The sequence below is a fragment of the Colossoma macropomum genome, unplaced genomic scaffold, assembly GCF_904425465.1.
Source record: "Colossoma macropomum unplaced genomic scaffold, Colossoma_macropomum, whole genome shotgun sequence".
NCBI lineage: Eukaryota > Metazoa > Chordata > Actinopteri > Characiformes > Serrasalmidae > Colossoma > Colossoma macropomum.
Genome location: NW_023494786.1, coordinates 20,465,916 through 20,481,306, shown reverse-complemented (window position 1 = coordinate 20,481,306; position 15,391 = coordinate 20,465,916). Strand labels below are relative to the sequence as shown.

General features: G+C 38.0%; 1 protein-coding gene across 1 annotated transcript in view; it reads left to right on the top strand.

Annotated features, from left to right (window-relative positions):
- The window catches only part of gbe1b (glucan (1,4-alpha-), branching enzyme 1b), a 136,433-nt gene extending 121,415 nt beyond the window's left edge, over window positions 1-15,018 (top strand). The window contains exon 16 of the mRNA XM_036563470.1: window positions 11,259-15,018. Within this exon, the coding sequence (XP_036419363.1) occupies window positions 11,259-11,321 (63 nt within the window). The 3' untranslated portion in view covers window positions 11,322-15,018. The remainder of the gene's footprint in view (window positions 1-11,258) is intronic.
- Window positions 15,019-15,391: the final 373 nt, after the last annotated feature.

Here is a 15,391-nt window from a genome sequence, read left to right as displayed (position 1 = left end):
TTTTATTAATTCAAACACCACAATCTCGCTCCCGCCCCGTTTTCAGCTAAATGCAAAGTGTAGTTTAACAAGTCTGGCTAATATCAATCCCATGAGGGGCCGGCAGCAGCCAGAGCGGGACAGAGGCGGTTCAGAGTGAGGCTCTTCCAGATTCCTGTCAGACAGACACAGCATCTCCCCTCAACGTGTTGCTAGCATGCCTCAGTATGATGGGAATTAATCACAGTGTCTTTTGGCAGGTACTGCCAAAAAAGGGTCTCTTTTATATCCACGCAATTTTTCGCCATGATTTATTTAAGGGCCACAGCTTCAAAGTCGGCGCGAGTCTGCGTCGTCTTTTTCTGTCCGCTCCCTATTTTTTTTCTTCTCATTTAATGGGTCCATCAGCTCCCCCACCCTCTTCTCTGTGAGTGACAATAAACTCTCATTTACTGTCTGTAGGCGTTGCACAGGCTGATGCATCGCACGCTTAAACTGACGGAATCCAGCTGAATGAAGGATTCAGAGCGAGGCAGGAGACACAGGCAAAACTCTTTCACTTCACGCCCTTGAAAACTAGCACTCTCTGTTTTTCAATCAGGCCTGAGCATCTACTGCATTGTACCAAACGCAAAATGAAATGCCTAAGCCAGTTGGATTGATGAAGTGTTAATTAAAAAGATGCAAATGAATCATCAACAATGAATCAAGTAACAAAGACCACACGGTTCCCCTTTTACTACAAACAGTACCGTTGCAAATTGCTTTTGCAAAATTACCGGTTACATATGTGTATGTAAGATATTTCAATATTTATTACATTATTAAGCACCTCCTTACTCACAGCTGTGATCTGGTATGCTTTGAACCCGCGTGCAAATAACGCCTTGCGCTCTCTTTCAGTCTGTACCTATAAACATCTCAAAGCTATCTCTTTAATCTTAGCTTAATGAAGCAGCAAGGCCCACAGGAAAAGTATATGTTCCACTATCACCATGATATTTCTCTCTCTCTCTCTCTCTCTCTCTCTCTCTCTCTCTCTCTCTCTCACCACTTTAATGTTTTGCAGGCACTCTTGTTCCTGTTTCTTAGTTATGACTCAAAGGCTTATGAATCTACTTTTTGCCTAATTATATACAGTTTTTAAGGTAACCAAGTTTTGTTTTGAGAGTCTTTTGTGCTTTCTAGCTCGAGTTTACTAATGGCATTCTACCTATCCTACCTAGGTCTTTAATCTCACTTAAACCTTTACTTACACAAGTAATATTTGTTTTGTTGATTTTCTAAATAAAACGTTAGCACATCCTTCACAGAGAACACAGTTCTGCACATTTTAATGCATGCTTACTGTGCTGAATTTAACATACTGGAAAAAAATAAAACATAATACAGCAGGTGCAGAAATTGGCACATTTAATATGTATTATTTTTTCCAATGTTAAATTCTGCAAAAAGTAGAAATTCTGCACATATTTTACAGAAAATGTCATGTCAAGTTTCTTTAATGTAGAGGATTTTTTAAATTATTTTCACTTGAAAAATATATATACAGTACAAATGATATCAGCATAACAATCTGAGTGAAAAGTAGAATCTTTGAAAGTTTACATGAATTTCAGAATTTCGAAATTCTAAATGCAAATAAACAATACATTGAAACAGTTAGATGAATGTGAGTGTGTAAGCTTAACCATTTCCAAAGCTCTCCTTGAGGAAGCCTGATATTTACAGTTAGCATCCAGTACCTAGTTTAGCTAAGCAGTCCTCCATTAAATTAATCTGGTGTGCTGCTAATGGAATTTAACAAAACCACACAATGGCTGGAGCTACACCTAGATGATATTATTAATCTTGAAAATTCTGGTTCTTTTTTTTTTTTGTATTATACAGTATTGTAAATTCTTTCCACTGTGTGTGTGATTGTGAGTGTGAATGTATGTCTGTCTGTCTGCCCTGCGATTCTTTCCGTCTCCTGAAAAGTTACACATTACAAGATATGTTTTGAATATTTTGTTCCAACAGTGACAATATATAGTGTGACATATGTATGTATAGTACTATGCAAAAGTCAGAGACCGCCCTGCATTTATCAAAGTGGTCACTGAGTACACATTATTAATCTTTCAGGTGATATTTCTGAGGAGATGAGGTATAATTTATAATCCACTTGCATCTGAAAAAGTCATTTTGGAGCGGACCACAGCTACATTTCATGAAGCAAGCCTGCCACAGTTCAGAACTGGTCAAATGCTATTGCTTTAATCAAGGCCTTGTAGGGCCACATTTTTCTCTTAAATTTCTTTGCTTTGATTGCTGGTCTATGATTATGATGTGGATACTATCGCAACTCAACCGCACCCCCCCCATTTGTGTGTGTTTCCATACGTCACATTCTAAATGTGTCTGCATGTTATCAAAAATGAATAAACTTTCATTAACAAAAAAAGAAAAGGTAAAGTCAAAGGAAAATAAGAGGATAAAACTGGAGCCAAAAAACAGCTCCACTCTTGCTTCAGATCTGAAAAAACCCACAGGTGTTTCTGTTCATCCTTCCACTTTTTTGAAGACAATTCAACACTATGAGTCTGAGAAGAAGTGTAGCTGTCAAGAAGCACTTACTGAGAAGAGAACATAGACAGTAAAGAAGAAAACTTTGCAAATTGAACAAAGAATCTGTTGATGTTCTCAGAACAGTGGACTGACCATCTAAGAGTCCAGACCTCAACATCATTGAGTATGTTTGGGACTCGTAACTCCATTTGTTTTTGTTTTTGTATACCATTCGAAAACGTCAGCTGCTCTGTCCATTGTCCAAGCATTTCATGAATAATGGAACTACAGAAATGCTCCAAAAATATGCTGAAATAAAATCTTGCTACATTAATGTGCTTCAAATTTGACAGACATTTCTTTCAGAGAGAGAGCAAGAGAGTGAGCTGTAAAGCTGTAAAGACCCAGAGAGACGGCCATGAGGCCTAAGTCAAGTAGTCGTAGCTCAACACATCAGAGCAAACGAAAGAGGAGAGGAAGAGATGGATGCATGGTCAGGGGTTGAGTTGAGAACTGAGTAATAATGTAAGCATTTGTGTCGGTTTCTGTCAATATTGTGTCTGTTGTTTCTCAGATAGTGTTGAGGGTCTTCGCAGTGCTTCATCTCTCTGAGATCTGCCTGCACACCACAGGCTTTGCTGGTTCTCCTCCAGAAGCATCTGCATCTCGCAAACCTCGAGTCAGAGAAATTCAGAGGGAGGAATCAAAAAGTTAGAGAGATGCCATGAGACGTGAACCGAAATTCCTCCCTGGGTTTTTCTCCCTCCCTTCTTCTTTTTCAATTTGTTTATGCATCGAGGTGCTAGTTCTGTGGCATTCAGAGACTTTTCAAACCCCTCTAATGTGCTGAGAAAGAGACACTGAAAAAGCTTTCTGATGCTCGACTATCCTTGGCACAGTACACATCACAGCTGGGGGGTTTTGTGTTGAATATTTACGCGGCAAAATAAACCCCAAAGCCCAGCAAGGCCTTCAAGCATCTGATGCACAATCCACACCTCTTCATACAAGCTCCTACCAGGCTTGATATGTCTTACACTTGACCTTGTGCTTGTCATGACCTGCTGAGTAAACAACTCTCTATTTTTTACATCTTGAAAATAGTCGAATTTTAAGATCTTGACATGTGACATGAACTATTTTAATGATTGAAAAATGGAAGGAAAACCACACAAACACTGATTTTTATTTTTTTTAACAATGAAATGTGTATGGAAGTTGTACTGTAGCATAAAAAAGTGCAGAGGTAACTGCAGTAGGTACCTGATTATCGACTCACTGCCCAGTGCTCTATGAGAAGTGATAGGTAGAACACAAGGTTCTGTATCAATCTGTTTAACTGCTTTACATCAAAGCAGGTGTGTGAAATGAGGTAAAATCGTTCACAGAAAAGTTTGAACTAGTTCAGTTGCTGTTATACGGTTTCTTAAGTAGCACTTTTCTTCAGAGTAGTAGATACAGCACTGCCCCAGCTGTGGCGCGCAGTTTCTGAATCTCTAACACATCCATGGTCAAGCCTCATTTCCAGAGCTCCCCTGTCTGATGATGAAGTTTATATTCCATGATGTTTGATGCATTCATCAGCATGTGTACAGCACATTGCTGTAATAACATTAGGGATCCGTGTTGTTTTTTGTTTGCAGATTAATTTGCTATTTGTCACCATTGTTTTGTTCAACCCTGGAAAATAAATGCTGTTGACACACTGCAGCTCTGCACAGTGGACGCTTTTGTCTCACCAGGTGCAGTGATTCTCGCGCTCTCTCTCTCTCTCTCTCTCTCTCTCTCTCTCTCTCTCTCTCTCTCTTTCTCTCTCCCTTTCTCTTTCTTTCTTTCTTTCTTTCTTTCTCTTTGATTCTTTTTTTCATTCTGTTCTTTTTTTTCTCTTTCTTTTCTTTTTCTTTGTTTTTTTCCTTTCTATTCTGTCTCTTTTTTCTCTCTTTTTTCTTTCTTTCTATTCTCCGTCTCTCTCTTTTTTCTCTCTCTCTACTCTGCTCTCTCTCTTTCTATTCTCTATCTGTCCTTCTCCCTCTCTTTTGCATGCTCTCCCACACTCTTACTCACTCACTCACTCGGTCTCTCTCTCTTTCTCTCTGTCTCTCTCTCTCTCTCTCTTTCTTTCTCTTTGCTTCTTTTTTCTTTCTATTCTCTCTTTTTCTCTTTCTTTTTCTTTCTTTCTTTCTAGTCTCTCTTTTTCTCTCTCCCTCTACTCTACTCTTTCTTTTTCTTTCTTTCTTTCTTTCTTTCTTTCTTTCTTTCTTTCTTTCTATTCTCTCTCTTTCTCTCTCTATTTTTCTTTGTTTTTTTTCTTTCTATTCTGTCTCTTTTTTCTCTTTTCTCTTTCTTTTTCATTCTTTCTTTCTATTCTCTGTCTCTCTTTTTTCCTCTCTCTCTACTCTACTCTCTCTCTTTCTATTCTCTATCTGTCCTTCTCCCTCTCTTTTGCATGCTCTCCCACACTCTTACTCACTCACTCACTCGGTCTCTCTCTCTTTCTCTCTTTCTTTCTCTCTCTCTCTTTCTTTCTCTTTGCTTCTTTTTTCTTTCTATTCTCTCTTTTTCTCTTTCTTTTTCTTTCTGTCTTTCTAGTCTCTCTTTTTCTCTCTCCCTCTACTCTACTCTTTCTTTTTCTTTCTTTCTTTCTTTCTTTCTTTCTTTCTATTCTCTCTCTTTCTCTCTATTTCTTTCTTTGTTTTTTTTTCTATTCTCTCTTTTTTCTCTTTCTTTTTCTTTCTTTCTTTCTCTGTCTCTCTTTTTTCTCTCTCTCTACTCTACTCTCTCTCTTTCTATTCTCTATCTGTCTTTCTCCCTCTCTTTTGCATGCTCTCCCACACACTTACTCACTCACTCACTCACTCACTCACTCACTCACTCTCTCTCTCTTTATCTCTTTACCTCTCTTCCGTTTCTTTTTTCTCTTTGCTTTTTTCTCTCTTGTCCTCTCTCCTTTAGTGTCTCTCTCTGTCTCTGCCTATTTAGTCTCTTTCCCTCTTTGACTCTCTATTTCTCTTTTTCTCTCTTTTCACTCTTTCTCCATGTGTCTTCTCTCTCACCATATCTTGCTCTCTCTCACGTTTAATCACTCTTCTCCTTTATTCTTTACCTCTCTCCCTCTCACAGTAAGCCATGAGTTTCACTCTCTCCCTCTCTCTCTGTCTCTTTCTCTCTCTTTCTCTGTTGTTGTTCTTTTCTCTCTTTTCTCTCTATGCTTTCTCTGTGCGCACTCTCTCTCTCTCTACTCTCTCTGAACTCTCTCCTTCCTCTCTGTTCTCTCTCCCTCTCTGTTCTTTCTCTCTCTCTCTCTGCATCTCACTACTCTCTGCTTTTCTGTTCTTTCCTCTCTCTCTCCCTCTCTCTGTCCCTCTCTCTACTCTCTCTACTCTGTTCTGTTCTTTCTCTCTCTCTCCTCTCTCTCTCTCTCTCTCTCTGCATCTCTCTAATCTCTGCCTTTCTGTTCTCTCCTCTCTCTCCCTCTCTCTGTCCCTCTCTCTACACTCTCTCTACTCTCTCTACCTCTCACTCTGCTCTCTCTCTCTCTCTCTCTCTCTCTCTCTCTCTCTCTCTCTCTCTCTGTACTCTCTGCTGAATGGCTTTAATTAGTCACTGCTGTTCTGCTGTGTGTTGTCGGTGTTGCGGCGCTGCCGTGTTGGGTCCCGTGTGTGTTGAACACTCTCAGAGGAGCGTGGGGAAACTCTCAGACTTTCGCTGAGAGAGAGAGTTGTTGAAATGTGCCTCTCTCGCCCCTGTGGAGTCGACTCTGCAGTTTGGCGGTGTTTGCTCCCTGTTAACTGGCGTGCGTCAGAGGAACAATCTAAAGGAGGGAAAGCTCATGGGTGGGCGGAGCCGGGTGGGGCTGATGCACAATGCTGCGGCTTGTACTCCAGGGGTTAACTCTGCTCCACCGGCTTCATTGTTTAGCATGCTAACTGATTCTGTTCTGCTTAGTGAGCTGCACGAGGCTCTCTCGAAATAGCATTAAAGCAGAATTACAGGTTGTCAGTCCCCAAGTGACTCATGCAGCTGAGGCGTTTCTTCTGCAGTGCTGCTGTGGGGACTGAACTTCCAGCGTTGTCATAAACAATGCAGAGTTTGGAGACAGCTCACACCGTCTTAGATGAGACTAGTCCCACAATTCCTTTCGGCCTCAGTGTATGCAATGTACACTGCCGGTAAGACGTTTTACGTCTGCACAGCCTTTTATTTATTTGTTTATTTATCAACTTAGTTTAGTCAAATAAATAATAAACTAACTTACATTATCAGTACTTTATCTAAGATAGCTCAACAAAATTCAGTTTAAGTTGAACTTGCTCAAAAAGAAGACTCCTTTTAGACTCCTGACAGCTGAGGTGATGCCAGGATTCAATACATGATCTCTTCTGCATGCTAGGAGGGTGGTAGTCTGCTAATGGGGAATGGTGACATCTAAACATCTGGAGGGAGGAACTGAGCAAAAATTCACCCAAAATTTAAGCAGTTTCACTACATTTGCTGTATTTTTTTTTAATAAGCTCAGCTGTTGGACTTTTTTTATTGACCTAACTGAGACGCAGTACTAAACATGTTTGTTTTTTTTGGGGGTTTTTTTTTGTTTTTTTTTAGAACAGAATTTGAGAAGTTGAGATTTTTGACCTGACTTTTTTTATCACAGTATAACTAATTATCATTAAACAAGCATGTTTTCTGTGTCAGTTTCCAGGAACCCAATATCTTTAATAGAAAGCTGCTTTGATTTTGCCATTTTCCTTTGCAGAAAAGCTGCTTTGATTTTGCCATTTTCCTTTGGAAGGTAACTCCACTAGGAAGGTCTTGGAGAAGCCTATAGCATGGTCACTGTCTTCTGTTAAAGTAGGTTGGAAATTGGTTAAATTCAGTGGGAAATGATTGATCATGTTTGCAGGTTGTCAGAACAAGTGAAATTGCAAAGCTCTTGCAAGGAGAACAGCAGTTTTACAAGTCTGACCGCTCATGTCCAGATCATTGCAGTAGCACAGCTGGAAATAGAACGGGACCTGAGAAAACATAATATAGCGTACAAGGTCACCTGAAGGAGAAAGACAGGTTGATATTAAACTCTTAACAGTAGCTGTGAGGGGTTTTCACTCACTTCTGCCTCATGCTGTGTCTGAGAGAGAGAGAGCAGCCATATTGATGCAATAGCAGCAAACCCCAAATTGATAATGGGTCAAGTGGTGAGACTCACCAGCAGCAGGCAGTTTTCTCCACCAGATCCAAAACCCTTTTAATAATTCATGCAAGCAACTTTATTCTCTTGAAAATTGAGTTTTGTTATCTGTTGTATCATTATATATTTTATTGCTTACATGTACACTGTGTTGCCTGTTCATCAGGTATGTCTACCTGTACCTCCTCTCACTGGCCAGTTTATAAAATATATCTACCTATAAAATATATCTATCTATAAAATAGATCTGCTAAGCAGATATTATTTGAATGGTGGGCCACTCTCAGAACAGCAGTGATACTGACATGGTTAGTGGCATTTTAGTGTGTATTGTGTTGCTGTGTGTGTGTCAGGCACAGCAGGGCTGCTGGATAACAGGCCTGTTTTAGGCATCTGTTACTAAATGATCAGAAACCGACCACTAGTGCAGAACAGGAGTAGGGCTTCTAAACATTTGGGGGCCCTCAGCAATATCACACTTCATTCATCAGGTCTTTAAACAACATTTTCTATATACATAGAATAAATGAAACTAAATTAGTATACCCAAAAAGTAATATTAATAATTAAATGTGTGTTTAAATGGCAAACCTCATTTCCTGTTTTTTTTTTTCATATTTAGCTAGCTATGCTAGCTAGAAGCCACTGCTAACAATAGCTGTATTCCCCAGCAATGTAACTATTATTTGCTACCGACTGGATTACATGAAGCCATGTCTGTGATACGTACAGTTTGCCATCAATTTCTGTAACATTGTAAAAGAAAAGCAGAACTTATATGTAACGTGTATTTCATAGACTTCATTTAAACCCTCTTGTAGCTAATGGTAGGCCAGAGGCCTGCACCTAATCACTTTCCTCAACAACTATTGGGCGCTTTGTGGGCATGTCACTGAAACACACGCAAGTTGAAGTTCAAAGAGGGAAAGTGTGAAGAGACCATTTCTTATCTGCAGATTAGCCTAATATTGTTTTTTAGGAAGGAGTAATGGTGTTCTGCATGTCGAATACATTATTTTATCAAACATTATATCTCTCACTCAGTATGCATTTAAATCTCAGTATGTGACTGTGTGCGTGACACAATCGATTACCACGCCACAAATCAACTGTCTGATTGGACACCACTCAGCACGTATTTGCATAAAGTTTGGCCAGGAGGAGAAAGAACACAGAAATCAGTATGTTTGTCTGTCATGTGGGTGTATTGTCATTTTTTGCCACTTAATGGCACATTATGACATGTTTTGTTTGATATAAATTATAATAACAAATTAATTGGAAAAATGTCATTTTGCATGACATCACCAAGTCACTTATATGCTGCTTAAAATTTCAGTAACTTAAAACACCTTCCCACGTTCCTGCTCTGGTGTATATCAAATAAGTAGTCTGGTGCCCTCCTTGGCACAAGCAACAGAAGAATTTCTGACACTGTTGTGACACTTGGGTTTTGAAACTCTACTAATGAGCTCTGAATTATTGAATGGATAGTCACGTTTTTAAAAACAAGGCTGAGGCACATTTAATGCCATTGTAAAACACACTATAGAGGCGGTAAGCATATCACCACATCATTTATTTGAAATATTAATGTTCCAAGCATTCGACTTCCTATAAAAGTTATAGAACTATAATATGTGGATGGATAAAATATCACAAAACAGAGATGAAACAAGACATACATGAATTAATGAGCTCAGTTAAGCCAGAGTATGTCATGTTTCAGAAAGATCAGTGAACGTTCTCAGTTATTGTCACATTCTGTCCAATCAGTTGACTTTTTTGACTTTTGTTTACATCCTTTGGTTTAATGTCAAATATTGTAGCTGTCAAGCTTTACCTTTCTTCATCTTTTGAACAGCACAGCTGCCCTTTACATCATGTGAAAATGTAATGAATGGATCAGTAGCACTGCTCTGAAACTTGGAACAACATTTAATTTTGTTAACATGAATTAAAAGTTAAGAAAGCTTTTGAAATGTTTTACCATTCAGGGTCTCCCTTGGTGCAGTTTTCATTTCATAATGCGGCCAATGTTTTCAATGGGTGACAGGTCTGGACTGCAGGCACCTGGACTTTTTTACTACGGAGAAATGCTGTAATACGCGCAGAATGTGGTTTGACAGTGTCTTGCAGAAATAAGTAAGGTCCTTCCTGAAAAAAAAAGTTGTCTGGATGACATTTGTTGCTCCAAAACCTGTATATATCATGTGTAGGTCACCCATCCCATGTGCACTAATGCACCCCCATACCATCACTGATGCTGGCTTTTTGACTGTGGGCTGATAACAAGCCGTATGGTTCCGTTCCTCTTCAGCCGGCATCCTTGTTTTCCAAAAACAATTTCAAATTTCGATTCTGATTTTGATCCATCTTAAATGAGCTCAGGCCCAGAGAAGGTGGTGGCGTTTCTGTATCCTATTTTTATATGGTTTCTTCAGTGCCATCTGAGGGCCTAAAGTTCACAGTCAGACAAAATTGGTTTTCAACCTTGTCCTATGCATACAGAAATTTCTCTGGATTCTCTGAATATTTTAATGATACTATGTACTGTAGATGATGGGATCTCCAAGTTCTTTGCTATTTTATGTTGTTCTTGAACTGTAGATGTTCCACTAGGCGTTTTTATGTATTTCTAGCTTTTTTTAGCATTACACATCTACATCTTTACTACATCTTTACTAGTCTTTTGTTGCCCCTGTCCCAATTTTTCTGAAATGTGTGGCTGGCATAAAATTCAAAATGGGCATACATTTTTCAGAAAAACGATACAATTTCTCAGCTTCAACCTTTGATATGTTGTCTTTATACTATTTTCAAGTAAATATAGGGTTTAAATGATTTGCATATCATTGCATTGTATTTTTATTTACAATTTGCAGAGTGCCCCAACGTTTTGGAAATGGTGTTGTAACAAGTAACTTTTTCAAGTAACTCTTTTTCAAGGAAACTGGACTACCAGTGTAAATGCAGCCTGACTCTACCCTTACAAAGTGGAATCACGAGTTGTCTGTTTCTAATAAATTGGCCATTGAGTGTATGCAATGTCTGATCCACATATAGCTCAACAGACACAACCTACTGCTTCTATGTCAGTGTCACTGCTGTGCTGAGAGTAATCCACCACCCAAATCATAACCGGCCCGTGGTGGTCCCTCTCTAATGATAGGTGGGTTAGAGAGGGTCTGATAAATTGTGCATCAACAGATGGGCTGCAGTCAGTAATTGTAACCCTACAAAGTGCACCTCTGTGTTTCTGATAAAATGGTCAATAGGTGTTGATACAAGGTAGATGGACGTAATCAACTGATGACTCAATCTATACATGATCCTCTTGTGTTTTATATTGTATGAAAACAAATCTCACAGCTGTACCGCTGCTGCAGCTGTAACTGAAGTGTTTTTTCCTCTTGACCCATAATCTCTTCATCTTTAGTCAATGAACACATGTTTCAAACTGCAGCATTTTGTCTCTCTGAGTAGTTTTTATTCTCAGAAGTGGGTCTCTGACTCTTACTTTGTTTTCCTCTCCCTCTCTCAGGTTTACATTCCCTGCAGAACAGCTGTTGTTCTGGCCAATGAGGAAATCGATTACTGCTACTGAAACACCATCATTGATTCACCAAGAGATTGATACTCAGCGCACATCTGCCTCTCCACTAGCCTCTGCCGAAGACCTGTCTGCCAGACGCTTCCTCCCGCTCCCTCTGTTTCTTCACCTTTACCCACAGATGAGCTGTTCAAGATTTCAAAATGTTATCAGGGTCATTTTAAACGTGGACACACATTCTAGTGTGCCATGTTTAATGTAATGGATAACATCCATATTTTGGGCATAGATTATTAGGTTTTCACACTTTAACACTAGCTATAGTGAATCCAACAGTTGCTTTTAACCTAAGGTTAGGTTGCCAAGCTTTTCGAAAGCTGTGTATAAAAACCACCATGCCTGAGTAGAATATATTACTCTATTATAACTACTGAAATTGCTCTTCACCACTGTCCCAAAGGAAAAATTGTCATTATAGTGACATACTGCTATCAAATTGACCATGGGGTATATTGTTAATGACCATGATATATAATGTTTATTGATGTTTGCTGTAAGTAGTTACATTGACCATCTACCAGAAGTGAGATACGTTTAATCTGCGCTATTTAATCTGTAAAAGACAAGCACTTTTTTGAAAACGTAACATCTTGTTTGTTGTATTTATTTGCTGACTGTGTTAATTCAGCTCGTCATGCAAGGTTTTTCAAAAGCACATATTTAGAGAAAGATGAGATGATTTAGATGATCATTGTATCTTAGGGACAGAAGCTAAGCTGAAGAGTTAGGTGTGATATCAGGCCTACTGAACAAGTCCTTTCAAAACCACTGACTAATTAGCTCAGTAACTAAATCTACTTGTGCTGTGTGCTTTAAAATGTGGAGACGTTGTACGGGGAGTTGAGTCGTAGCAGCACCAGCTGATTTTCAATGTGCAGATAGTCTACGTGTGAAAAAAAGTGTGAAAAATCATATGTTAAATGACCACATACACTGTGATAATTGCCTTCCACTTTATTTAGATTGTACCCTTTAGATAGTTGTTCATTATGCAGGGAAACCTCTGTCGATTTTAAGTTAGTGTTCGGCTAAGGGCCAGGTTTATGCTGCAAACATGATATCCTGGCAAGTGAAAGCATCTAAAATGCACGCAATATATTAGGGCTGAGTGATTTGGCCAGAATATAATATCAGAATAAATATAATAATAAATACAATCCTAATGTATTTATAATAAATACATAACAAAAAAGATTTTCATGATACACAATATGTATCACAGTATTTCACACAAGTAAAAGCAGCACCACATTTAAAAAAAATTCTAATAAAACCTGTGAGTACAATTTTTTGTTTGTTTTTTGTTTTTTTTGGTTTTTTTGGTTTTGTTTTTCAACATTTCAGATACTGTACATGACAACTTTGAATTAAGCAGGGCTAGTTATGCTCTCTTGGACTCCTGACGTTGTCCGGATTTGAACTCACCATCTCCTGACAATAGTGCAAAACCCAAGATAGCTACACCTACTGGAAGCTTGTGTGAGTAAGTGTTGTGAAAATACTGGCAATACCCATGATATGCTCAGAACCACGCATCATCATTATGAAAATGATATTTTGTTGTATGAATATTATAAGATTATTCGACCTGTGTTTTTTACATAATTTACAAATGCCAGATATTCTTTACATTGTGTGAAAATTTTGTAATTATTGGACAAACAGAATTGCACTGCAAAATTAGTCTCTTGTCAAGTGAAATGATCTTAATTCTACTCTATATGTCTAATATTTCTTACTTTGAGATGGTTGTACACTTTATAAGATCATTAAACTTATTTCCAAGCATTTTTGCTTGTTTTAAGTAATTTTATTAAGTAAAATTGTCTCACTATACTGGCAGATAACTTTCTTTCAAGCACATTTCTTAAAACAAGTGAAATTATCTGCCCATATAGTGAGATAATTTTACTTAATAAAATAAATGTCTTACAATAAACCTACAACAATCTCAGCAGGAGAAATATTGGATATATTGAGTAGATTTAAGATAATTTTACTTGACAAGATACTATTTTTGCAGTGTGGTCCAAAATCTTTTTACATAGACTTCTAAATTATGAACGTTTTTTTACTTTCCTGTAAACTTTTTTTAGGGGTAGAAATATTTGTTCTGACAGTAAAATGATCTTTCTACACTAATTTTTATTTTACTTCCTTCAAGCATTTTTAAAAAAAAAGTTGGGTAACCAGTCGCCTCAGTAAATCAACAAATATATTTCGAATCTACAAATTTTTCTTCTGAAAACTTAAAATCTTTACGTAAAACCTCAAATTGTGAACTTACTTATAACTTTGTAGTAAAGTATACTATTAACATATACAGTGAGGAAATTTTACTTAAATGACTTAAAACAGGTAAACATATACAAAAATAGGTTGTCATCTTACAACATTCTTCGAACCATCTAACAATGAGATTATTTAGACATATTGTGTAAATATAAGATGTTTTTCACTTGCCAAGATGTGTAAGTCTAGCACTTACCCTAACTCTAAACTAAAACCGACATGTGCAGGCAAAGGGAAGTGTGCAGATTAAGAAATACTAAAGAAATTGTTAACCGTCTATGAAGTGCTGTCACAAAGTATTGCAAAGTCTTCCTTCTTTCTAATGTCAGTCTTTTTTTCTTCATTTTTAATGAACCTATATAGTACTACAGATGATAAATGGGCAGTGCGTTGTCCTGTTACAATATTGGTCTGGAATGGACTAGCCAAAGCCTTCCCTCATCAACAGCAGTGTTTTCTCATTAATATCGAGTAGCTGCTTCAAGATAATGTTGACCTGCTTTTGAATCCTCTACAGAGGAAGCAGAATAAGTCTGTGTATAAATGTATTAGGGTTATCATCCTAAACCAGCTCTTCTGGATAAACAGTTAGACTTTCTTAAGCCCCACATAATGAAGAGATGCACCTCTTGCTCTCTGTTTTGTGGTTTGAACAAGTCTAATTTGCCTGTGGAAAGAAAAATAGATGCTTAGATAGCAATAATTAGCTTTTCATGTGTCTCAGTTGACACAAGCTAATGGAGAGAACCTTTTTCCCTTTCCATTAAGTCTGTTGTGGATAAAAATGTGTTGCAGCTATTTTCACCTTGAATGAGCAATGTTTTAATTTTTGGAAGTCAGAACATGTAGTGTAATTGAGGTTACAATAGAAATGGCAAACATCTCTTCCTTAGGGTTAACAGATTGTAGCTGTACAGTCCTATGCAAAAGTCAGAGAGCCTTTATTTATGTGATTTCCAGTTAAAATGACCATGAATTACAAGTGATTCAGTTCTCAGTGTCAGGAGGAAACAAAGCACGAAACATATTTAATATTTTAGTGTGTCCACCCTGTACCTTTATTACAGCTTCCGTTCTTTTCAGGAGTCTTGATTTCAGTGTTTCAAAGAAAGGGATATTTTTCCACACCTCTAAAGTTCAGTCTTAGAAGTTGGTTGCATTTTCTGTTTCTCACCGTCCAAGTCATTTCAAGCACATTCAGTGCTGTTGAAGTCTGGGCCTCTGGCGTGGTCTGACTTGTATTTAAAAGCCGTTTTGACTGGGAATTCAGTAAATGGTGGTCTCTGACTTTTTCACAGTGCTGTATGAACACCGCAGCATATTTTCCTCTTGTTTCCTCAGTCACCTCAGTAAATGCTGGCTTTGTGTGAAAATGACATTATACTAATATTACACACTTCTTTGTGTCCTGTCTCATTATTTATGCATATAGACACTGTCATCTATGTCTGCCTCATTTATTTGTATTTTGTATTAAGCTGAAATCGTATAGGACATAAAATGGAAACAGTAGCTTGGTATATAAAAAGGTGTCCTTCTCAATCATTAGATATATTGCATTAGGCCTGTGAATTGCTGTAGAAAATCATTGAAACAAACCCCACTGCAAATATCAATACCCTCGCTACCTGATCATTTTGCACAATGAGGTGCCATTGTTCGCATGCGCTCAGCAGGCAGTGATGTTTCATTGACTACCATTTTTGTCGCAGTGGTGTCATTTTTAAGAAACAGGAAGGCCTATTCTGTGAGCACTGTTTTTGCGCTTGTGG